Below are 25,579 nucleotides of genomic sequence, written 5' to 3' on the forward strand. Positions count from 1 at the left end.
TATTTTTGAATGTGGCAGAAAAGAGTAAGAGAAATGATACAACAAAATACGGTAAAAATAAAAATGTTGCAGGAATAATATAATCGAGTGTAATTTCAGGAACATCACGGAAAAGGAAATAAATAAATAATAAAAAATAGTGCAGGTCAGGCAAATGGAAAGGAATAGAGGAACTGGAAGAGAGAAAAGAAGAGCGGAAGGAAAGGATGAAGGAAGGAAGGAAGAGTTTATGAAAGGGATACAGGAAAAAAGGGATTGAAGGGCTAATTAATAAGATAGAAGGAATGAGAAGAAAGGGAAGCAGAAGAGAGATGTATAATGAGAGAGAGAGAGAGAGAGAGAGAGAGAGAGAGAGAGAGAGAGGAGGGGGGGGGGTTAGTTTCCGGCTGTGTTCGTTTGTTCGTCTCTCCGTAATGTGTCGCTGACTTAGCAATCCCCAAGGGCCGTGATCCTCTCCTCCTCCTCCTCCTCCTCCTCCTCCTCCTCCTCTTCTCTTACCTTCATTTTTTCTTCTTCTTTTGCGTCTTCGTCCTTTTTTCACTCTCCTTTTTCTCGTTTTCTTTAGATATTTATTTTTCTTCCTGGACTTTTTTTCTTTTTTTTTTATTCCTCCCATTTCTTCATTTCTTTTTTTTACATATTTCTTTTTCTTATTTTTTTTTTTTACATGCTTTCCGTTAATTTTCTTCTATGATTTTCTTCTAAGGATTTTTCTTCTGTTTGTGTTTTGTTTTTAATTTTTCTTTACGAATTATGTTCAGATTTTCTTTCCGTGTTTCAGTTTTCTCAGATTTTTGCTTTTCTTATTCATTTATTTATTTTTCTACATCACACTGATTATTATTATTATTATTATTATTATTATTATTATTATTATTATTATTATTATTATTATTATTATTATTATTATCGTCATCAGTACTACTAATACATCGTTACTACCACTACTACTACTACTGCTACTACTACTACTATTACTACTACTATTACTACTACTATTCTACTTCCTTCACCATCTCCACATCTTCTTCACCATATAAGCAATCTCTTCTACTTCTTTTACCATCTTCATCATTATCATTGTTATCATTATCGTCATTACCAATATTATCATTATCATTGTTATCATCATCATCATCCCCCCGAGGCGTGGCGTGAGGCAGGGGACAATGAAAGGGCTTTAACATCTCATATAGTTCGTTTATTATACAGAAGGCGAGCAAGTAACAGACTCCTTAGACACTAGACACACTAAGTTGATACAGGGAGGAGGGTTGTCTCGAGGCGTGGAGAGAGAGAGAGAGAGAGAGAGAGAGAGAGAGAGAGAGAGAGAGTGTGACATGTACGAGACGAGAAACAGACAGGGACATTACCAAAGAAACGAACACACACACACACACACACACACACACACACACACAGATGGAAACTATTTACAATCACGTGAAGTCTTCGTAATTAGGAGAGGAAAGGGAGGGAGAGGTAGAAGGGAGGAAGGGAGAGTGTGTATGGGGGGGATAAGGGAGAGGGAGAGTAAGTGTGATTGGGAATAAAAAAGAGGAAGAGAAGGGAGGTTTGGATGTGAGAGAAAAAGTAGGAAAGGGAGAGACAGGAGGTAGGTTAGGAAAGGGAGGAAGGAGGGAAGAAGAAAAAGTGGAGAGCGAGGGAAATGGGAGAGTGTTGGAAGGTAGAGAAGGAGAACGAGAGGGAAGAGAGGAAAGCATCGATGAAGGAGAGAAAGGGAGAGTGAGGAGGAGAGAAGGAATAAGAGGAAGGATTAAGAAGAGAAAGTAAAGTAAGCAAACTAAGAAAAAGTGAAGATGAAGGAAGGTAAAGGGAAGGAAAGGAGGGTATGGGAGAGAGGGAAAAAAACACATCAGGTAGGGGTTAAGAAGGGACGCGGGGAGAAATTAAGAAGGGAAAGTAATTTAAATAAGTAAGAGAAGAAAATGAAGATGAAGGAAGGGAATGGGAGGGTGAGGAAAGGAGGGTATGGGAGAGAGGGAAAAAAACACATCAGGTAGGGGTGAAGAAGGGAACCCGGGGGAAATTAAGAAGAGAAATTAAGTTAAGTAAGTAAGAGCAGAAAGTGAAGATGAAGGAAGGTAAGGTAGGGAAAGGATGGGAGAGAGGGGAAAAACAACAACATCAGGTATAAGTGAAGAAGGGACGCGGGGAGAAATTAAGAAGAGAAATTAAGTTAAGTAAGTAAGAGGAGAAAGTGAAGATGAAGGAAGGTAAAGGTGGGGAAAGGATGGGAGAGAGGGGAAAAAAAACACATCAGGTAGGGGTGAAGAAGGGAACCCGGGGGAAATTAAGAAGAGAAATTAAGTTAAGTAAGTAAGAGCAGAAAGTGAAGATGAAGGAAGGTAAGGTAGGGAACGGATGGGAGAGGGAAAAAACAACATCAGGTATAAGTGAAGAAGGGACGCGGGGAGAAAGGTTTATGAAAATGATGGAGTGAAAAATTCAATTGTTTTCGGACCGGTTAAGCCATGGAGCTGTGAGGGCAAACATGAACTGCATCCTAACGAGTTTTGTTCATCATCACGGGTCACCTGCTGTTCGGGGTATAATTAACAAAACAAAACAAGGAGCGCAGATAATTATTATTTTTGCTGGGGGGAAATTATCTTGGAAATAATTGTAAACATTTTTCATTTACAAAATATTGTTAATTATAATTTTTTACATCTACTACTACTACTGCTACTACTACTACTACTACTACTACTACTACTACTACTGCTACTGCTACTGCTACTACTACTACAACTACTACTACTACTACTACTACTACTACAAATAATCCTAAAAGTGAACACAATGATAATGTACAAAAATAATGACTAACAATAATAATAATAATAATAATAATTTTACATAATGAAGCGTTTATAATGACCAATGTTAAATTAAGCAATCAACACTTAATTGGACACACACACACACACACACACACACACACACACACACACACACAAGTAACACAGACGAGGATAAAGAGGAAGAGCAAAAGAAAGAGTAAGAAGAAGAAGAGGAAGAGGAAGAAGAGGCGTACAGGGGACAGGTGTGTTCACAAAGGTCATCAATATACAACTATGTCATCATGTACAGCAACGCAGTGAGGAGCGAGTATAATGTTTTAATAAGTATGATGATTGTGTGTATGTACGTAGCAGGGACAACACACACACACACACACACACACACACACACACACACACACACACACACACACACACACACTGGATAACACAGAACAGTTGGTATAATAGTTACATCGTATACAGTTAACATGAAGAGGTAAAGGGGGCAGGGGGTCGTTAAGGGGTTTTAAGGGGTCGTAAGGGTAAGGGGTAGATGCACTTGGAGCTCTCCCTGATATTAAGTGGTTTAAACATTAACTTTCTGACTCTAATAGAATTATCTCTCTTTTTCTTGTATCAGTCAATATACATGGTGCTTTCTCTCTCTCTCTCTCTCTCTCTCTCTCTCTCTCTCTCTCTCTCATGAAGAAATGTTGTTGCGTCATTTCTTTATACGTTTCAACGCATGACGTCATCGTTGTGTTGCTGTTGTTGTTGTTGTTGTTGGTCTGACGTCACATCTATGCCCTTCCTTTCTTCCTTCTTTGGATGTCTCGGAATTGGCAACACTGTTCACCTTTATTTGCTATTCTCATTTTTTTTTTATATATATATATTTTCTATTCTCGTATCAGTCAAGTTTTTCAATAGGTTACGTATGTTTCTCAGAGCTGTAACATTTTTTATATTTTTTTTTAATATTTTATACTTTTTTCTTATTTACATTTTTTTCCTTATTTTCAATTTGAGTTTCTTTATTTGCTTTTCTCATTTTTTTTTCTATTCTCGTATCAGTCAAGTTTTTCAATAGTTCACGTGTTTCTCAGAGCTGTAACATTTTTTTTATATATTTTTTTTAATATTTTATACTTTTTTTCTTATTTACATTTTTTTCTTATTTTTAATTTGAATTTCTTTATTTGCTTTTCTCATTTTTTTTTCTATTCTCGTATCAGTCAAGTCTTTCAATAGGTTACGTGTGTTTCTTAAAGCTTGGGTAATTTTTCTTTTTTTTCTATATATTTAAACTTTTCTTATTTCCATTTTTCTTCTTATTTTCAATTTGTTTCGCTTTTTCTTATTTCTCTTTTTCTTATATTTCATTTTCCACATATTTTCCTATTTTCATTCTGTTCTATATTTCACTTTAATTTCGTTCGACGTTTTGTGTGATTTTTTTCCCTTTTTTTTATGTATTCTGTGATTTATATTTAGTGTTCTCATATATATTTTTTTCACTGCACTTTTTTTCTCTTCCTTTATTTCTCTTCTGTTTTATTTTAGTTTCTCACTCACTTCTTCTCTTTCTCATCCATTTTTTTTTCTTTTTTTATGTTTTCCGTGATTTATATTTAGTGTTCTCATATTTTTTTTTTTCACTGCACTTTTTTTCTCTTCCTTTATTTCTCTTCTGTTTTAGTTTCTCATCCACTTCTTTTCTTTTTCATCCAATTCACTTTGCTTTTTCTTTCCTTCCATTGATGCTTTGTCTCATATCCCGATGTTCTCTTTGTTTACTTTTAATCTTCTTCCTCTCTCACTCTCGCTCTCACTCTTTCTGCTCCGTCGCCTCCTCCTCTTCCTCCTCCTCCTCCACTTTATCTCACTGTTATGGATACTGTTTACTTTCCCTTCGCTCGTCTTCCTTTTTCTTTGCTTCTATCGCCTTTCTCCTCCTTCCCTCGTTCGTATTTTTCCTCCTCTCCCACACAACGATAAGTCTGTCTCTTAACTCGAATGGAGAGAGTCTTATACTTTTTGTTACCTACTTTCTTCCCCTTCTCTCTCTCTCTCTCTCTCTCTCTCTCTCTCTCTCTCTCTTACACACACACACACACACGTACACACACAGACACACACATACTCTCTCTCTCCCTCTCTCTCATCTTCGTGTATATGTGCATGTGTTTGGTAAAGCCGTGTAAGTATCCTAATGTGTGTGTGTGTGTGTGTGTGTGTGTGTGTGTGTGTGTGTGTGTGTGTGTGTGTGTGTATGGAGCAGGCAATATGACATGGGATCCAGTAGCTTAAGAGAGGATTAGAACCTCCTTATACGCACTCCAGCTACCGAATCCTTTAGCGCGGGGCGAGGGAAGGGATCGACTCACTCACTCACTCACTCATTCACTCAGCATTTGCTCACTGAATCACTCATCACACTTTTATCTCTTTCACTACTCATTTATCAACTCACAAACTTATTCATTCAGTCAGAGAGTCAATCAGTCAGTCATTCCATCAATCAGTCAATCGGTGGGCTCGGTCAGTCAGTTAATTTCTTATTCCGTTAGTCATTCAGTCATTAAGAAAGTTGATCAGTCATTCAGTCACTCGCAGTCACTCATTCATTCAGTCAGTCAGTCACTTAAATACTCACTCATTCAGTCAGTCAGTCATTTAAATACTCACTCATTCAGCCAGTCAGTCACTTAAATACTCACTCATTCAGTCAGTCAGTCACTTAAATACTCACTCATTCAGTCAGTCAGTCACTTAAATACTCACTCATTCAGTCAGTCAGCCACTTAAATACTCACTCATTCAGTCAGTCAGTCATTTAAATACTCACTCATTCAGCCAGTCAGTCACTTAAATACTCACTCATTCAGTCAGTCAGTCATTTAAATACTCACTCATTCAGTCAGTCAGTCACTTAAATACTCACTCATTCAGTCAGTCAGTCATTTAAATACTCACTCATTCAGTCAGTCAGTCATTTAAATACTCACTCATTCAGTCAGTCAGTCATTTAAATACTCACTCATTCAGTCAGTCAGTCATTTAAATACTCACTCATTCAGTCAGTCAGTCATTTAAATACTCACTTATTCAGTCAGTCAGTCACTTAAATACTCACTCATTCAGTCAGTCAGTCACTTAAATACTCACTCATTCAGTCAGTCAGTCACTTAAATACTCACTCATTCAGACAGTCAGTCACTCAGTCAGTCAGTCAGTCACCTTATTACTCACCCATTCAGTCAGTCAGCCACTCATTCAGTCAGTCAGTCAACTTATTACTCACCCATTCAGTCAGTCAGTCAGTCAGTCAGTCAGTCAGTCACCTTATTACTCACTCATTCAGTCAGTCTATTAGTCATACATATATTCACTCACTCACCTAATCATTCACATTCACACACATTCACTAACTGACAAACCTATTCATTTACTCATTTACAAACTTACTTACCTATTAGCTCTTATGCTTTCACTCATCACCATCACCTCCATCACCATCACCAACATCATATCAATCCCCATCTTCGTTACTTCAGTTCAAACACGACTCACTATCATTTTCAAAGTCACTCTCATCATCTTCTGTTTTTGGGGTGAGAGGGAGATCAACTTGTCACTGTCATCACCATCATTTTTGTCATCATCATCATCATCATCATTTTTTTTCCTTCGAGGCAAGTTTTGAGCGAGTTAGATTAAGTATATTCGTTTTTTTTCGATCCTATAATTTTTTTTTATCTACAATCTAGACTAAGACAAACACACACACACACACACACACACACACACACACACACACACACACACACACGGGGTCGTCCTAGCGAGCGTGTACGTCTATATCTATGTACATTTTTTAAAGTGCACACACATGTAGGTATAATTTGAGGCAACACAGGGATATGGTTAGTAAGAGTGGATTGAGCCATTGGTAACACTGTTGGGCTTAACTTGCCGAAAACTAGGAACACAGAATGTCAACCACGTCACTGGCAACACTGTTAGTTAATATATATGTATGTATATTAATATGGGCCGCCCCTCCCACCTCAAGGCTACTGGTAACACTGCTAGCCAAGGGTTCCGCTCGCGTTGGCAACACGTTTGTTTGGCCAGGGGGGCGGCAGAGGCAAAGGTCGCTCCCCCGAACTTGGCAATACTGCTGAACGTTTGCAAATGTCAGAAGCTGCTGATTAAACAAAGAAGAGAAAAAAAAAGAAAAAAAAAAGCGAAGGTAAAAATGTTTGAGATATTGAGTGAAGACGAATGGAAAGTGAGATTGTGAAAGTGACGTAACTAAATCATTGTAGTCATCGTCATCATCATCATCATCATTATCACAGTAATAATAAAAATAATAACGATAATGAAAATGACGAAATATAATAACAGTACAAAGCATATTAGTAAGAATAAGAGAAATGAACAAGAGTATTACTTTGAAGAAGAAAATAAGAGAAAAAACGAAGGATATTAAAGAGAAAAATAAAAAAAAACAGAGAGGACAAGTATATGATTGGCTACATCTATCCAACTAACACACACACACACACACACACACACACACACACACACAAAACCCCTCTCCTCCCACACACAAGCCCACAATCCCTCCCCACACACACACACACACACACACACACACACACACACACACACACACACACACACACACAAACACACACTACACCCCAAAACAAACACAAAAAAAACACAAAAAAAACACAAATCAGTCTTCCCATAACCCCTTCCTTCTCTCATAAAAAGCTAAGGTACGGAGGGGCGATAGAACAACCAGCTTCTTCCCTACTACTTATAAAGGGGGTGTGGGGGGGAGGTCCTCTGCCTGCTGGGGGGTGGGAGGGGGGCGTCCAGGTGAGAAGCAGGCGGCTGAGTCCTTCATCTCGCGGCCTGGGTGAGCAGCAGAACCCCCAGGACGCTGAGTAGGAGCGAGGGCAAGGTTGGGGGGGTCCTGCTGATGCCTGGAAGCAGAAAAGATAGGAACGATTAAGGATGTTGGAAGGAAGGAGAGGAGGGAAGGAAGGATGGACGGAGGAAGGAAGGGAAGGAAGGAGTAAAGGAAAGGATGAAGGAGAGCAAGAAGGAAAGGATGAAGGAGAGAGGTAAGGTGAGAGAAAGGGAAGGAAAGAGTTATCAAGGGAAACAATAAGGAAGGGAGAAGAAAAAAAAGAAGAAAGGAGGAAGGATGGAAAGGATGGGGGAGGGAGGAAAGGAAGGACTGGTCAAGGAAAGAATGCAGGAATGGAGGAGTGAAGGATAAATGGGAGGAAAGAGAATGAAAAGGAATGAAGGTGGAAGGGAAGGAAGGAGGAGGAGGAGAGAGAGAGAGAGAGAGAGAGAGAGAGAGAGAGAGAGAGAGAGAGAGAGAGAGAGAGAGAGAGAGAGAGAGAGAGAAATTGATACATAGATAAGAGACCGCCAAGAAAACCAAAGCAAACACACACACACACACACACACACACACACACACACACACACACACACACACACACACACACACCTCCCCCCCCTCCCTCCTTCCCCTTCCCTTTCTCCCCCCCACACACACATACGAACAAACAGACATATAAACAGATAAAGGAATACAAATATGACTCCAAAAATAATTCGGGACCAGAGGAAAACATCATCAAATCACACGCCCAGTTTTCATATCCAACATTAACAACAACAATGAAAATAAAAGCACCGGCAAATTCCAGAGGGAGGACAAAGGTAAAATAATTAATATGAATGCGACAAAGTTAATCCCGTGGGAGTATTTAAACTGCATGGGAGCTAAAAACGCGCACTGGGAAAAGACTATTGGTGGAGATCAAACAACGCGTCCGATACGAGAAGAATACATCAGGAAAAAGGCGTAAAAACAAACGTCGGTGTGTGTGTGTGTGTGTGTGTGTGTGTGTGTGTGTGTGTGTGTGTGTTTGGGGGGGGGGGTTGTGCTAGAATGAGGATAAAAAATAAAACATGCAGCTTTCTTTCCTAGATATAAAATTAACAAACATTTAGCAGCGAATTTGTGTGTAACGATATGTGTCTGTATGTGTGTGTGTGTGTGTGTGTGTGTGTGTGTGTGTGTGTGTGTGTCGTTCGGTGATGTGTATTAAAATGGAGCCGGGCATACACACACACACACACACATACATACATACATACATACATACATACATATACACTGACTAACAGGCCTGACCCACAAAGCCTCCCAAATTTACTCCACCAGCGGAGCACCTCTTTGGCCGTGTGGTTCAGGGGTGGCTTTCCAATCTCGCTGGTAGAGGTTCGCTCCCCGGGGTCAGTCAATCCCTTTCCCGGTTCTGGCTTAATTTCTCGGGTGTTTCGTGATAAGCAGAGGTCATGTGGGTATACGGGATAGTGGATTCGGTGGCATTTTACACACACACACACACACACACACACACACACACACACACACACACACACACACACACACACACACACACACACATATATATATACAGACACATATCGTTACACACAAAATCGCTGTTGAATGTTTGTTTATTTTATATTTAGGAAAGAAAGCTGCATTTTTTTTTATCCTCATTCCAGCACAAACCAAACACCTCCTCCCCCCACCCACACACACACACACACACACACGCACACGCACACGCACACACCAATACATACCTTCACATACTTTCCCTCCCCCCCCTCTCCCCTTCCTTCCCACACACCTATGCCCCCCTACAGCCCCCTTCCCCCCCCACACACCTGTACATTCCTTCACATACTTATCCTCCCCCCCCCTCTCCCCTTCCTTCCCACACACCTATGCCCCCCTACAGCCCCCCTCCCCCCTACACACATACTCATACCCCCCACACACATATACCTATCCACCTGGCTTCCCCTCATACCCAAAACTAATCTCCCCACACACCTCCCCTCTCCCCCTCTTCCCCTTCCTTTCTCCCCTCCCACACATAACTGTCCCTTCCCTCTATCCCTCCCCTATCATACCTAACCTCCCTCTTCCCTCCTCCACCAAAATTGTTCCTCCTCTCCCCTCTTCTCCCATCTCCCCACTTGCCCTCCCTCTTCACCCCTCTCTCCTCACATATACCTCCCTTTTACTCCCCTCCCAAAACATACCTCCATCCTCCTCCCCCTCTCTCCTTCATCTCCCCCTCCTCCTTCCCCCCCTCGTCTCCACCAGAACACAGGTTTAGCAATAACAATTAGCAAATATCGAGGCCAATTTAGAGTTAAGGTCAAAATTGGCGTTCGTGCGTGAGTTAGTGGAGGCGGTCACGTGATCGGCCTGGCACACGTGTTGGGTTACGGGAGGCACAACAAAAGAGAGTCGTCATCGGTGTCAAACGTTGCCATCCTGACGACATCCTCCGCGCCATCCAATCAGCGGCCGGGAAATTATTGATGGAGTTAGTTTGTTTTATTTTTATTGTTATATTTGTTTTGTTTTTGCGTTGGACGATAAAAGGATCAGGTTTTATCATATTTATTACTAACGTTCTTCTTCCCTCCTTCCTCCCCTTCCTTTTTCACTGGGGGAGCTTCGTGGTGCAGTGGTTAGCACACTCGGCTCACAACCAAGAGAGCCCGAGTTCAATTCCCGGGCGGAGTGGAAAAATTTGGGCGGATTTTCCGATACCCTACGCCCCTGTCCACCCAGCAGTGAATGGGTACCAGGTATTAATCGGGGGTTGTGTCCCGTCTCCTGGGGTTTGTTCCCTTCTCCTATAATTCCTTCTCTCTCATGTCTCTCTCCGGCATATGACCACAGATGTTGCGCCGACTAAACGAAACTTTCCTTTTTCCTTTTTTTACTGGTGGAGTTGAGGGTTCTTTCCCACCACAGGCTCAAAGGGCAAACGAGGCGGAGATGAGCACAGCCGCCACGCGCAGATATAGCGTGTGTCCCCAACTTGAGCTGTCTCCTTTGTTGTAAAAAAAAAAAAAAAAAAAAAAAAAAAAAAAAAAAAACACTACCTTATCCTTCCCCCTTCTCCTTCCTCCTCTTTCCCTCCACTCACTCCTCTTTCCTCCTTTTCACCTTCCTCCATCCCTCACTCCTTTCCTCCAATTACGACTTTTCTTCCTCCTTTTCCTTCTTCCTCCATCCCTCACTCCTTTCCTCCAATTACGACTTTTCTTCCTCCTTTTCCTTCTTCCTCCATCCCTCACTCCTTTCCTCCAATTACGACTTTTCTTCCTCCTTTTCCTTCTTCCTCCATCCCTCACTCCTTTCCTCCAATTACTACTTTTCTTCCTCCTTTTCCTTCTTCCTCCATCCCTCACTCCTTTCCTCCAATTACGACTTTTCTTCCTCCTTTTCCTTCTTCCTCCATCCCTCACTCCATTCCTCCTTTCCTTCTTCCTCCATCCCTCACTCCTTTCCTCCAATTACGACTTTTCTTCCTCCTTTTCCTTCTTCCTCCATCCCTCACTCGCCCCCTTACCCTGAATCCCCTTAACTTTCAACCTTTCCTTAATCTTTTCCCTCACATATCTATCTTTTTCCTTCCTCTCTTCTTCCCTCCTACTCTTATCCTCTTCCTTCCTATTCCTTCCCTTCCATATATGCTCCTCCTTGCCTCTATTGTTTCCTTTTTCTTTAATTTTTTTCCATCATTTTTTTATTCATTTTTTCCTTCATTTTTTCCTTATTTTTTTCTTTTTTTCATTCATTTTTTAATTTTTTCCTTAATTTTTTAATTTTTCCTTAATTTTTCCTTTATTTTTACATTTTTTCATTAATTTTTTTCATTTTTCCTTCTTTTTTTTCATTTTTTCCTGCATTTTTTAATTTACTCCTTCCCTGTCTTTCTCCTCCTTTCCCCTTCCATCCTTACCTCTTACCTCCCTTCCTTTCCTCTCCCTTTCCTTCCCACTCCTTTCCAATCCACAAACTCCATCTCCTCCCTTCCCCCTTTTCCCCCTTCCTCTTCCTCCCATCCTTATCCCTCCTCTTCCTTTCCACTCATATCCCTTTCCCTCCCATCCTTCCTCCCTGTCATCATATCCCACTCCTCCTTCCCTCCCCTCCTCCTTTCTCCTGCCTTCCCCTCCTTTCCTCTCCTTTCCCTCTCACACCTAAAGCCAGACGGATATCCAGTGAAAAAGTTTGAAGATAAAATAAAGTTATAAATCCGCAGAAAGTCGACGGTTTGGCCAAGAGGGGGAGAGAGAGAGAGAGAGGGAAGGTGAAAGTGCAAAAGAAAGATGGATGAAAGGAGGAAGAGGAAGAGAAGAAAGATGGAGAAGGAAAAGAGGGAAGGGTGAAGAGAAAAGGAATAAACTACAACAAGAAAAAAAGATGCAAGAGAAAGGGAGAGGAAAAGAGGATGGAAAGTATGAAAATAAGAGAAAATAGGTGAAAAGAAGAAAAGGGCAAGGAGAGAAGAGGAAAAGGAAAACATGATAAAGAAGGGAGACGGGAAATAAAGGAAACGAGGAAGAAAATAAAGAGAAATGGGAGGAAATGGGTTATACAAAGGAGAATGATGGAAAGGAAGGGGAAGAGAGAAGGAAGAAAATGTGAAGAAAAGAAGACGAGGAAAAACAGATAAAGGAAAACAAGGAAAAGAAAATGAAGGGAGAAAACGAAAGAGAGGAGATGAAAAGATGGAAAAGATGAGAGGAAAACAAGATGAAAAGGAAAACAGTGAAAGTGAGGCAGAGATGAAGAGGGGAGTGAGGGAAGAAAAGGGAAAGTGAGAGATATGGGAAAGGAAAACAACAACAAAAACAACAACAACAACAAAAAGATAACAAAACTGATGGAAGGAAAAGAGAAAATTTGATAAACGGAGCAGAGAGAGAGAGAGAGAGAGAGAGAGAGAGAGAGATGTTTAATAGAGGGAAGAGGAGGGAAGAGGAAGGAAAAAAAGAGAGAGGAAAGGAGAGAAAAGGCTTGTGGTAGAAGAGAAAAAGATACATATAGATAATAGAAAAAATGTGAGCAATAGCAGTTAATTGAGTTCTGAGGAAGAATAAGAAAGAGGAAGGGAAATGATGATGATGATGATGAGGAGGAGGAAGAGGAGGAGGAGGAAAAAGAAAATTCGAGGAAGAGAAAGAAGTGGAGGAAAATGTAAATATAAAGGAAGAAAAAAAGGGCACAAAAAACGAGGAGGAGGAAAAGAAAGAGAGAGAGAGAGAGAGAGAGAGAGAGAGAGAGAGAGAGAGAGAGAGAGAGAGAGAGAGAGAGAGAGAGAGAGAGAGAGAGAGAGAGAGAGAGAGAGAGAGAGAGAGAGAGAGAGAGAGAGAGAGAGAGAGAGAGAGAGAGAGAGAGAGAGAGAGAGAGAGAGAGAGAGAGAGTACATTCTGTCACACCATATCTCTCTTCCTCCTTCTCTCCCGTTTCCCTTCCTTCCCTCCCTCCCTCTCTCCCTCCCTCTCTCCCTCCCTCCCTCGTTAGCACCTCCCCACATCTCCAAATTAACACACACCAAAAACATTCCAGGTGTGAATAATCTACGGGGGAGGAAGGAAGGGAGGGAAGGAGGGAAGGAGGAAGGGAGGGAAGAACAAGGAGAGATGACAAAGGAGGAGGAGGAGGAGGAGGAGGAGGAGGAGGATATTGTATGAATGAATGGGTATAGAAGTGGACGGAATATAAGGAAAGGGAGAGGAGAATGGAGATAAAAGAGAAGAGAAAGAAAGTGAAGAAATGAAGGGAAATGAGGAGAAGTAGATAAAACGATAATGGGAATAGAAAAGAAAGGAGAAGAGGAAGAAAATGAGATAAAAAAATATAAAAGGAAAAATGGAAAAAGAGAGAGATAGAAAAATTAGAAGAGAAAGCAAAACATATAGAATGGGAAAAGGGAAAAAGCGAAGAAGGGAAGAGGAAGAGGAGGTAAAGAATAAGGAAAAGACGAGAAGAGAAAAATGAAGAGAAATTGGAAGAGAAGAAGAGGAAATGAGAAGCAAATGAAGAAAAAGCGGGAAAAATAGAATAGGAATAAGAGAAAAAAGAAGAGAAAAGAGGAAAAAGAAAATAGAAGGAGGAGGAAGAGGAGAGAGAGAGAGGAGGAAAATAAACAAGAAACAAGGAAGAAAAGAAAATGAAGGAAAAGGAATAGAAGAGAAAGGAAACGGAAATGAAAGGAGGAAGGGAGATATTGTCAGATAGATTCTCTCTCTCTCTCTCTCTCTCTCACTTTGGCACCCAACTTTACGGCTTCTCCCCTCCCCCTTTCCTCCCCTTTCCCCCTCTCTTTCTCCCCTCCTCCCTCCCCATTTCCCCTCCCCTCCCTACCTTCTCCTCTATCTCCCCATCTTCCCCTTTCCTCTTCTCTTTCCTCCTTACCCTCTCCTCTCCTTTCTCTCCTCTCCCCTCATTCCCCTCTCCCTTCTCCCCTTACTTAAGCTCCCCTCTTCTTCATTTTCCTTTCTCACTAACCTCCCTTCCCCTCTTCCCTTCCTCATCTCCCCTCTCTTCTCCTCTCCCTTTTCTTTCTCCCCACTTCCTTCCTTCCTCAATTCTCTCTTCTCCCCCTCTTTCCTCCCTATATCCTTTCTTCCTTTCTCCTCTCCCCTTCTTCCCTTTCTTCACTTTCCTCCCCTTTCTCTTCTCTTAATTCTTTCCATTCCTCTCTTTTTTCTCTCTCTATCTGTCTCTCTCTTTCCCTCCCTCTTTCCTCCACATTTCTCTCTCCTTTCATCTCTCTCCTCTCTAAATATCTCTTCCCTATCTTTTTTTTTACCCTCTTCTGATCCGTTTCTCTTTCTCTTCTCCTCCTTTTCTTCCTCCTTCTTTCTCTAATTCCTCTCTTTTATCTCCTTTACTTCCCTTTTCACTTTTTCTCTTTCTCTGCCTATCTCTCAACCCCATAGTAGTAGTAGAAGTAGTAGTAGTAGTAGTAGTAGTAGTAGTAGAAGTAGAAGAAGAGCTATAATTCCTTGCTAATTATTCTACTTTTTTTTTCTCTCTTCCTCTTCCCCTCCCCTTTCCCCTTACCTTACCTCCCCAATCTCCCCTTTCGTTCCCACTTTACTCTCTTCTCCCTGCTTCCTTACTTTCCTCCCCTCTCCCCTCCTTTTCTCTCCCCTCTTATCTCCTCGTTTTCTCTATTCCTTTGATTCCTTTCCCTTCTCTTCCTCTCCCCTCGCTTCCTTACAATCTCTCCCTTCCTTCCTCTCTTCTCTCCCTTGCTTCCTTTCCATCCTCTTCCTTCCTCTCTCTCCTCGCTTTCTTCCTTTCCTCTTCCCTTCCTTCCTCTTTACATCATTTCCTTCCTCTCTCTTCTTCCCATCTTCTACCCTCGCTTCTTTCACTTTATCTCCCCTCTTCTTCCCCTTGCTTCCTTCCCATTCTCTTTCTCTCTTCTCCCCTCTTCCCCTCTTCTTAACTTCCTTCTCTTTCTCCCCTTTCCTCCTCTCTTTCCTCTACCTTCCTTCCACTACTCCCCTCTTCTCCTCTAACTTCCCCTCTTCTTCCTCTCTCCCCTTCCCTTCTTCTCCCCTTCCCATCTCCTTCCTCGCTTCCTTATCTTCCTCTCTCCCCATCCCTTCTTCTCCCCGAGCTTCCTCTGTCTTTCCCCTCTCCTCCCTCGCTTCCTTCTCTTCCCATCTCCCTCCCTTCTTCTGCCCTCTTCTCCCCGAGCTTCCTCTGTCTTTCCCCTCTCCTCCCTCGCTTCCTAACCTTCCTCTCTTCCTCCCTTCTTCTCCCCTCTTCTCCCTTTCCCTTCCTCTGTCTTTCCCCTCTCCTCCCTCGCTTTCTTCGCTTCATCTCTCCCCTTCCCTTCCCTTCTCCCCTTCCACCCTCCCCACCGCCTCCCCACAGAAGCTGAGGCAAATTGTCGAGACGGGGCGGGGAGGTATTAGAGTCAATTTATATGATAACTGGAGAGGCGCATCCCGCAGACAGATCCTTCGTATAAATTTCACTGGTAACACTGCTCAGGAAAGGGGGGGAGGGGGGGAGGGGCGGGAGGGGGAATGTAGGATGTTGGTGGGTTGCTTTGATGTAGGAGAATAATGATGATGATATGGGAGGAGGAGGAGGAGGAGGAGGAGGAGGAGGAGGAGGGGGATTTAAACGAGGCGAGTAACTGAAGAAGCGAAGGAGAGCTGAATGTGTGTGTGTGTGTGTGTGTGTGTGTGTGTGTGTGTGTGTGTGAGAGAGAGAGAGAGAGAGAGAGAGAGAGAGAGAGAGAGAGAGAGAGGCAAAAGGAACAGATAAAAAAAGGGGATTGAAGAAGAGCAGAAATTCCTCAGATGCCTTTTTGCAAAATTTAAAAAGTGGGTAAATTTATTGGAAACTTACCCTCCTCCCCTCCCCTTCCCTCCCCTCCTTCTCCCTCTCCCCTCCCCTCTTTTCCTTCTCCCTTCTCTTCGTCCCTTCCCTTCTCCTTCCTTTCTATCTTCCTCCTTGCATCTTCATCTTTCTCTTTCCCCTCTATCCTTTTCTCCCTTTTTCCTCCCTTCTCCTTTTACCTTTTCTCCCTCTTCTTCTCTTCCCTCCCTACCTCCTTTGCCTCCAATCTCAAGTTTCCGTTCCCTTCCCCTCTTCACTTCCTTCTTCTATTTTCCATTCTCCCATTCCACTATTTCCTTCTACCGTTTCTCTTCTACTTTTCTCTCCACCCTTCCTTTTCCTCTCCCTTCTCCACTTTTCCTCCCTTTTCCCTTCCTCCCTCTCCCATTTTCTCTTTACCTCATAACGCTTCTCCCTTCTTCTTCCCTTTCCCTTCTCCCTTCCTTCCTCCCTTTTCTCCCTTCTCCCCACCCATGTCTCCCCTCACTGAGAACTTCAAGTATTAGAGACTGGTATCAGTTTTGCCTTAGAGGGGAGAAGAGGGGAGGGAGGGGAGAGGGGAGGTGAAGGGAGGGAAGGGAGGGTAGTGTTCGGTTTAAGGCCGGAGGGAAGGTAAGAAGGTAAGGGGAGGAAAGGGAATGGGGAGAGGAGGGGAGAGAAATCAATGAGGGGTGAGGTCTTGGATGAGGGGAGGAATAAGGGGAGAAAGGGAAAGGGGAGGAAAAGTGTATGGGGAGGGAGGGAAAGGCAAGAAGTAATGGAGGGGGAGAAGAGAAAGGGTGGGGAGTGAAAGGAGGGGAAGAAAAGGGGAGGAAAGAAAGAGGGAGATAAACTGTGGATAAAAAAAGGGAGGAAAAGAGGAAAGAAAGAGGGAGAGAAAGTGTGGATAAAGAAGGGAAAAGGAGGAAAAAGGGAGAAGAAAAATTGATAAAAAGGGAGAACAGAGGAAAAAGGGAGAAAATGGTTCATAAAAAGGGAGAAAGGGGAGAAAATTTGATAAAAAGAGAGAACAGAGGGGAAAAGGGAGAAAAAGTTCATAAAAGGGAGAAAAAGGTTGATAAAAAGGGAGAAAAGAGAAAAAAGGGAGAAAATGTTGATAAAAAGGGAGAAAAGAGGAAAAGGGAGAAAAAGGTTGATAGAAAGAAAAGGGGAAAAGGGGAACAGGAAAAAAAAATGAAGGAAGAAAATAATCATAATAAAAAAATATAATAATGAATAAAGAGAGAAAAGGATAAGAGAAAAAAGAGAAGGGGGAAAATGGAGAGGAGAAAAAAGAGAGGAAAAAAAAGAGGGAAAGTGGAAAGGAGGAAGGAGAGAGTTAAGGGGAAAAAGGAGGAAAAAGAGAAGGAAGGGAAAGGAATGAGGGAAAGAGAGGGAGAGGGAAGGAGAGGGGAAGAAGAGGGAGAGGAGAAGGGAGAATGAAGGAGAGGGAAAAAGAGGGAAAAGAAGAGAGGAAAAGAGATAAAAGGCGAAGGAAGAGAAAGGGATTAGGGAAAGAGAGGGAGAGGGAAGGAGAGGGGAAGAAGAGGGAGAGGGGAAGGGATAATGAAGGAGAGGGAAAAAGAGGAGAAGTAAAGGAATGGATCGGGCTTATAGAATGAGAGGGAGAGAGAAGGAGAGAGAAAAAGAGGAGAAGGGAAGAAAAGAAGAAGAGATTAGGAGATGAGAGAGAGAGACATTGAAGAAGGGATAATAAAGGAAAGGAGAGAGAAGGGAAGGGAGAGAGAAGAAGAGAGAAAAAGAGGAGAAGTAAGGGAATGGATCGTGCTGATAGGATGAGAGGGAGAGAGAAGGAGAGAGAAAAAGAGGAAAAGGGAAGAAAGGAAGAAGAGATTAGGAGATGAGAGAGAGAGACATTGAAGAAGGGAGAAGAGAGGAAAGGAGAGAGAAGAGGGAGAGAAGTTAGGGGACCAGAGGGAGAGGGAAGAAGAGGGAACGAGAGGAGAGAGGAAGGAAGAGGAAGAGGGGTTAAGAGATGAGAGGGAGAGGGAAAGAGAGAGAAAGGAGAGAGAAAATGAGGAAAAGGGAAGAAAGGAAGAGGGGTTAAGAGATGAGAGGGAGAGAGGAAGGGACTAAAGTGAGATTGACATAAATTAAAGGAAACTGTGTTCAATGAATTTATGCTCTCTCTCTCTCTCTCTCTCTCTGACCAAACCAACTTCAATCCTTCCCTTTCGCCCATTCCCTCTCTCCTCCCCTTCCCTCCCCTTCTCTCCCTTCCCTCTCCCTTCCTCCTCCTTCCTTTCTCCTTCCCATCTCTTCCTTCCTCTATTCCTTTCTTTCATCTTGTTTTCCTCCCTTTTCTCCCCTCATCACTCTCCCTTTCTCTTCCTCTTCTTCCTTCTTTCCCCTCCAGTCTCTCCCTCTCTCCTTGCTTGTCTCTTTTCACCTCTCTTCCTTCATTCGTTCTTCCCTTTCTCCCCTCTTTTTCCTATTCTCCCTCTCTTTCTTGTGTTTCTCTCCTTATCATTCTTCTTTCCTTTCTTCCCTTCTCCCTATCCTCTCCCTTCCTTATTAATCCTCCCTCTCTTCCCTTTCCCTTCCATACTTCCTTCCTTCCTCTCCTACAAATCATTCTCTCTTCCCTATCCCTCTCTTCTCCTCCTGTACCCTTCCTCCCTCCCCCCTACCCTCCTCCTATACCGTCCTCCTATCCTCCAATCCAGTACTCTGAGCGATAGTCAACGAGAACGAGCGATATCCACCGACACTCGCTGCCCACTTCCCCGCCGCCCGAACCCCTCGGGCGGGACGCGTCCTTCCCACAAAAACTCACTAAAATCTCAAATATTCGCTTCATTATCCCTTTATTTACTTCAGTAGGGGGGAGGAGGAGGAGGAGGAGGAGGGGGTTAAGGAGGAGGAAGAGGAGGGTGGGAGTGGAGGGAGGAGGAGGTAGGATAGAGCGTTTGGGGAGGTGGGGAAATTGATAAAAGGGAGGGGGAGGATGTGGCTGGGGAGAAGGGGTGTACTGGGGAGGAAGGGAGCTGTGGGGTGAGAGAACTGGGGTGTTTGTAATAGTGGGTGATGGGAGGAGAAAGGGGGTGTAGAAGGGATAAGAAAGGGAGATGACGTGAGGGGTGAAATAGGTGGAACAACTGGGGAGTATATTTTGCCCATTTAAACTCCCCAATCAGTTATTTATGCAGTGGGAAAGAGGAGGAATGGGTGTGAGGGGAGAGGGGTGAAAAGGTGGGAAGATGTCGGGTGATGGGGTGAAGGAATGGGGTGGGGTGCAAATTATGGCTACTGGGGAGGAAAAGAAATGGGGAGTGAGGGAACAGGGGTGAATGGAAGGGAGGGGAAAGGTGAGGGGTGAAAAGGGTGGGGATGTTGGGGTGCCTATTCCCCCACTTATCTCCCCAACTAGTCTCCCAAAATAATAGAGTGGGGAGATTGAGGTTATGGGCGGGGGAAGAGATGAATGGGTATAGGGAGGGGATATGGGGTGTGGGGTGAAGGGGAGGGGTTGTGGGGTGCATACTCTGCCTTCTAAACCTCCCCAACTAGTCTCCCAAGTAAAAAAAAATGGGGAGATTCAGACGAAGGGGTGGGGAGAGGATGTGGATTTGAAGAGATGGGGATGGGGAGGGAATGTGGGGTGAAGGGTGAAGGGGAGAGAATGATGGGGAGCATAATCAAACTCCTTAGCTACTCTCCCAACATTGCAAAGTGGGGAGGAGAAAATGGAGGGAAGGGGAGAAAAATGAATAAATGGGGAAGGAAATGTGGGGTGAGGAGGTGAGTATGAAGAGGGGAGGAGTAAAGGAGATAAGGATTGGGGTGTGGGGTGTGGGGTGTATATTCTGCCGCCTTATCTTCCTCAGTTAGTCTCCCCAACGCAGCTTATAAATTCCCTCCCCCTTCTCCTCCCTTCCAGTTTAATTTCCTTGTGATTGATTTACTTGCCTCCCCAAACGTCGACTGCGTGGGGAGAATAAGAAAATATGGCTGAGAATATCTTTACTATTGCCCGGCTTAGCTCTTCCTCTTCCTCTTCCTCTTCCTCCTCTTCTTCCTCCTCTTTATCCTCTTCTTCCCTAACCTCGACCCCCCTCTTTTCCTTCTAACACATTTTTCCTTCTTTGTTTTTCATCTTTTCCTCTTTTTTCCTCCTCCCCCTTCCTTTTGCTCTTCTTCTTCTTCTTCTTCTTCCTCTTCCTCCTCCTCTTCCTCTTTCTCCTCCTCTTCCTTAACCTCAATCTCCCTCTTTTCCTCATAGCACATTTTTTTCCTTCTTTGTTTTTCCTCCTTTTCTTTTCTTTTCTCCTCCTCTTTCTGTAGTTCTTCTTCTTCCTCTTCCTCTTCCTCCTCCTCCTCTTTATCCTCTTCTTCCCTAACCTCGACCCCCCTCTTTTTTTTTAACACATTTTTCCTTCGTTTTTCATCTTTTCTCTTCCTCTTCCTCCTCTTTTCTTCCTTTTCTTCCTTCATCTTTTTCCCTATCTCCTCTACATATCACATTTTCTTCCACTATATTGTCTTCTCTTTTCTTCTTCTTCTTCTACCCTCCTCCTCTTCTTCTTCTTCTTCTTCTTCTTCCTCTTTCTCCTCTTTCCTCTTTCTCCCTTTCTCCATTCATCTCTTTCAACCTCTCCTCCTCAAAACTTTTCTTCTTTTATTAATTTTCTATTTTCTATATCTTCCCTTTCCTCCTCCCCTTCAGTTGACTCTTCTTCCTCTTCCTCTTCCTCTCTTTTCGTTATTCCTTTATTTCTCTTTCTCTCTCTTCATTTTCTTTTTCATCTTTTTCCTCCTCCTCTTCGTTTACTTCTTCTATCGTTTTCTCTTCCTCTTCCTCCCTTTTTTCTCTTCTTGCTTAACTTCTTTCACCCTCCTCTCCCCTCTTTTCCTCCCCTTCTCTTCTCCCTTTCTTTCTTTTCCCATTCCTTTCTTTCCAATTATTTTCTTTATTTCTATATTTCCTTATATGTCTTTTCTCCCTTTAATTCTCTCCATTTCTTTCCTCTTTCTCTCCCCATTTGAAGTTTCTCCTCCTTTCTCCCTTTCTTCCTTCCTCCACACACCTAATCTCTCTCTCTCTCTCTCTCTCTCTCCCCTATACATTCCCTTCTCCACTCCCTTTTTCTTCTCTGTCTCCCTTACTCTCACTTTTCCCTCCCTTTTTCCTCCCTTTTCCTCCCTTTTCCTCCAATCCCGTAAGCTTCCCTCATTGCCCCTCACTATCCCCTTTAAGTACCTCCTTTCCTCCTCTCTTTCCTCCCCGCCCCCCCCCCTTTCCTTCCCTTTCTCCCTCATTCCTCCCCTCCCTCCCTTTCCTCCCTTCAGGTGACTTGAGGTACAGGTAAGTTTAGCTAAGTGGATCTTCTCGGGAGGTAAGGTGATCGCCTCTTTCCTCCTCCTTTTCCTCCTCTTTATCTTCTTCTCTCTATCTCCCTTTCGTCACCTTTCATTCTCCCTTTTTTATGCTTTTCAAAGAATGAGTCAGATTCTCTTCTCTTTTTCTACTTTTCTTTCCTTTCCTTCTTTCCTTTTTTCTCTTCTTCTCTGTTTTCTTCTCTTTTCCTTCCCTTTTCTTTTTTTCCTTTTCTGTTTTCTTTTCCTTTTCCTTCCTTTTTCTTCCTACTCTTTTCCTTTCCTTTCCTTCTTTCCTTTTTTCTCTTCTTCTGTTTTCTTTTCTTTTCTTTCCCCTTTCTCTTTTTTTCCTTTTCTCTGTTTTCTTTTCCTTTTCCTTCCTTTTTCTTCCTACTCTTTTCCTTTCCTTTCCTTCTTTCCTTTTTTCTCTTCTTCTGTTTTCTTTTCTTTCCCCTTTCTCTTTTTTTCCTTTTCTGTTTTCTTTTCCTTTTTCTTCCTACTCTTTTCCTTTCCTTTCCTTCTTTTCTTTTTCCTCTTCTTCCTACTCTTTTCCTTTCCTTTCCTTCTTTTCTTTTTCCTCTTCTTCTCGGCTTTCTTCTCTTTTCCTTCCCCTTTCTCTTTTTTTCCTCTTCTCTGCTTTCTTTTTCTTTTCCTTCTTTTTTCTCTACTTTCCTCTAACTGTTTTTTTTCAGTGGTTTCTCCTCGCTTCATTTCCCCTTTCTCATCTTTTTTATAAGCCAGTTCGCCCTTTCCTCTCCCTCTTTTCCTCCCCTTCTCTTCTCCCTTCCTTTCTCTTCCCATCCATTTCTTTCCTATTATTTTCTTTATCTCTATTTTTTCCATTTCCACCTCTTCCTTTTTCGTGTTTTCCAAGTCTTTTTCTATATTGATATCCTTCCCTTCCACTCTCTTTCTCCACTTTTTTTTTCTCTCCCCTCATTTCCTCGCTTCTTCCCTCCCATTTTTATCTTCCTTTTCATTTCTCTCCTTATCCCTCCTTCCATGTCTCTCCCTTCCCTTTCTTCCCTTCCCATCTTCTTCATTCTCTCCTATTCACTCATTTCAACACTCCCTTTCTCCCTCTCTCATCTTCCTTTCCATTCATTTACTCATCTTTTCTCTCCCTCTCCCATCCTTCCCTCATCCATCCCTCCTTCTCTCCTTTCCCTCTCTCTCTCTCTCTTCCCTTCGTCAACTTCCCTCCTCAACAATTTCGATATAAGGAGGGTCGCCGAGCTCTTCAAAGAACCCCCACCACAGTTATTGGTCATCTCGAAGGGGGGGGGAAGGGAAAGGGGGAGGAGGAGAGGAAGGAAAGGGGAAGGGAGGGAAAGGGAAGGGGAGGAGAAGGGCAGAGGTATGGATGCCAGGTATAGGAGTGAAGGGAGGGTAGTGGTGGAGGAGGAGGAGGAGAAGGAGGAGGACTGTATTGGTTGCTATGGTGAGCTTTGAATGGTTAGTTAACTTGCATAAACTGATGGGAGAAGGGAGAGAAATGGGGGGAGGGAGGAGGGAAAGAGGGGAGGAGGAGGAGGAAAAGGAAGAGAGGAGGGAGGGGAAGGGAGGAGATGAATGGGGTGGAAAGAGAAGGGAGGATAAAGGGAGGGGAAAAGGGAGAGAAATGGGAAGGGAAAGGAGGAGGGAAAGGGAGGAGATGAATGGGGTGGGAGGAGAAGGGAGGATAAAGGGAGAGGAAAGGAGAGGGGAAAAGGGAGAAAGGGGAGAGAAACGGGGAGGAAAAGGGAGGAGGTGAAAGGGATTGGAGGGAAAGTAAGGAAAGGGAGAGGAAAAGAAAGGGAGAACAAGAGAAATGGGAGGAAAGAAGAGGAGAATAAAAATGGAAGAAATGGAGAGAGAGAGAGAGAGCGAGGACATGGGTGAAGGGAAAGGGAGGGAACAGGTGACAGACGAGGGAGACAGGTAGTAGATAAGGGAAAGGAAGAAGGGAGGAAGGATAGAGGGGAAAGGGAGAGATGAAAAGGAAGGAAGAGATAGGGAGAAGAGGAAGGAGAGGGGAGGGAGGGAAGAGGAGGAGGGAAGGGAGAGGGAGACGTGAAGATGATGGGGAGGGAGAGAGGATGGGAGGGGGAGGAGGAATAAGGGAGAGGAAAGGTAAGGAAAAAATGATTGAAAGAGAGGAGAGAGGAGGTGAAGGGAAAGTAGAATATAAGTGCTGTTGAAGATAATAGATAGATAGATAGATAGATACCTCTTTTTTTCCCCTCATTTCGAAGGTAAATTTTATCATGACCTTGATAATGAAATGTATCTATGTTCACCTGTTTATCTGTTTATCTGTCTGTTTCTTTAAATGTGTCTGTGTATGTATGTGTGTATGTATGTATGTGTGTATGTATGTATGTTTGTATGTATGTATGTATGTATGTATGAATGTATGTATGTATGAGGGAATTTTTGTCTTTTTTTTTCCTTGAGATGCCATTTTTATTGTATATATATATGTATCTATCCAATTATCTATCTGTCTATCTATCTATCTATATCTGTATTTTTGTATCTGTTTATCTATCTATCTACCTATTTGTCTGTTTCTTTTTTCTATCTATCTATCTTTCTATCTTCATGTCTGTCTACCTAAACATCCTCAAGCGATGTTATATTTTTATTTAATTAACACATTCTTAAGTTCATAGGGTAACGAAGCATAATCATATATATACTCTCTCTCTCTCTCTCTCTCTCTCTCTCTCTCTCTCTGTCTGTCTGTCTGTCTGTCTGTCTGTCTGTCTGTCTGTCTGTCTGTCTGTCTCTCTCTCTCTCTCTCTCTCTCTCTCTCTCTCTCTCTCTCTCTCTCTCTCTCTCTCTCACCTGTGTTCCCGGGCATCATGCTGGAGATGATATTCTTAACAGATGATCCGCGACCAAGCTGACTCGTCTGATGGTCTCCTCCTGCCGCTCCAAGACCTCCCCCTCCTCCTCCTCCTCCCCCTCCTCCGCCCCCCAGGCCCCTCCCCAGCTCCGGCCGTTGCCCCAGCTCGTGGTTCGCCTTCCTGCCTGTCGCCACGCCCCCGCCGCCCTCACTGGGGTCGAAGATCACCTGGTTTTGGCCCCTTCCTCCGTGTTCGCCCTTTTGGTAGGTGTCGATGGAGTTCGCCTGTTCGTGGTCTGGAAGGGTGAGGGGAAGGTTAGTGTGTGGGGGGGAGGGGGGGGGGAAGAGGTAGTGGTGGTAGTTGTTAATGTTTTGTGCTTGTTGTTTTTGTTGTTGTTGTTGTTTTCGTCAGTTTCCCTCTCAATTTTCTCCTTTTTCTTACTCTTCTTTTTCTTGTTCTTCTTAATCTTCTTGTTCTTCTTCTTCTGCTTCTTTGTCTTCTTACACTTCGTCTGCTTCCTCTTCTCCATGTTCTTGTCCTTGTTCTTATTTGTATCATTATTATCATTGTTTTGGGTGTAACTTGATCCTTTGTGTGTGTGTGTGTGTGTGTGTGTGTGTGTGTGTGTGTGTGTGTGTGTGTGTGTGTGTGTGTGTGTGTGTGTGTGTGTGATAATATTGCTTTTGTATTTATAGGGGAGGAGTGAGTGTGTGTGTGTGTGGGGGGGTGGGGTGGGGGGGGGGGGAGTCAAACCACAATAGATGGTTATATTTGTTTTGAGTTTATATTTGTGTTTAACTCTACGGTGCTGGCTTGTCTGATTTCAATGTTGTTATAATCATACGGCTTATCTTGTGAACCTTCTTATATTCGAAAATGTCAGTGTTGCGTGGGTGTGGCTGAAACATAACAAAATTCCCTTCACATGTTATGCACTGATTTTGTCGTTTGCTCTCACACGAAGTAAAAAACGGTAAGAAAAAAGGTCTGACTGAATAAAACAAACACTTCCTTACAACATACAAACTTAATTCCAATCCTTAAACCCAGTTCAAGTTAAGGTATTTATAAGCTCCCGAAGCAAAACAAACACTACGAGAATCCCTTGTGTAATGTTTGGTGTTTTATACAGTAAGAAACCTGCAGAAACTTGATAGCTCTTTAGTATAATTTGACAAGTAGAAATCATGAGCATTAAAGAGAATACATTATGATTTGGGGGCTTGTGATGACGCTGTTTTGGACTGTGGAGCGGAATATTAGCAAAAAGGAGAAAAAAAAAATGAGCTGACCACTTAAAAAACCCAACCACTCAGACATGTAGTGAG

At 43.1% G+C, this 25,579-nt stretch overlaps 1 protein-coding gene across 1 annotated transcript in view; it reads right to left on the reverse strand.

Annotated features, from left to right (window-relative positions):
- Positions 1 to 7,583: 7,583 nt before the first annotated feature.
- Positions 7,584 to 25,579, reverse strand: part of LOC126988252 (lachesin-like) — a 147,888-nt gene continuing 129,892 nt past the window's right edge. Inside the window, exons 9-10 of the mRNA XM_050846302.1 lie at positions 24,250 to 24,546; positions 7,584 to 7,813 (exon numbers count right to left, since the gene is read on the reverse strand). Coding sequence (XP_050702259.1) covers positions 7,731 to 7,813; positions 24,250 to 24,546 — 380 coding nt within the window. The 3' untranslated portion in view covers positions 7,584 to 7,730. The remainder of the gene's footprint in view (positions 7,814 to 24,249; positions 24,547 to 25,579) is intronic.

Source organism: Eriocheir sinensis, chromosome 68 (genome assembly GCF_024679095.1).
Source record: "Eriocheir sinensis breed Jianghai 21 chromosome 68, ASM2467909v1, whole genome shotgun sequence".
NCBI lineage: Eukaryota > Metazoa > Arthropoda > Malacostraca > Decapoda > Varunidae > Eriocheir > Eriocheir sinensis.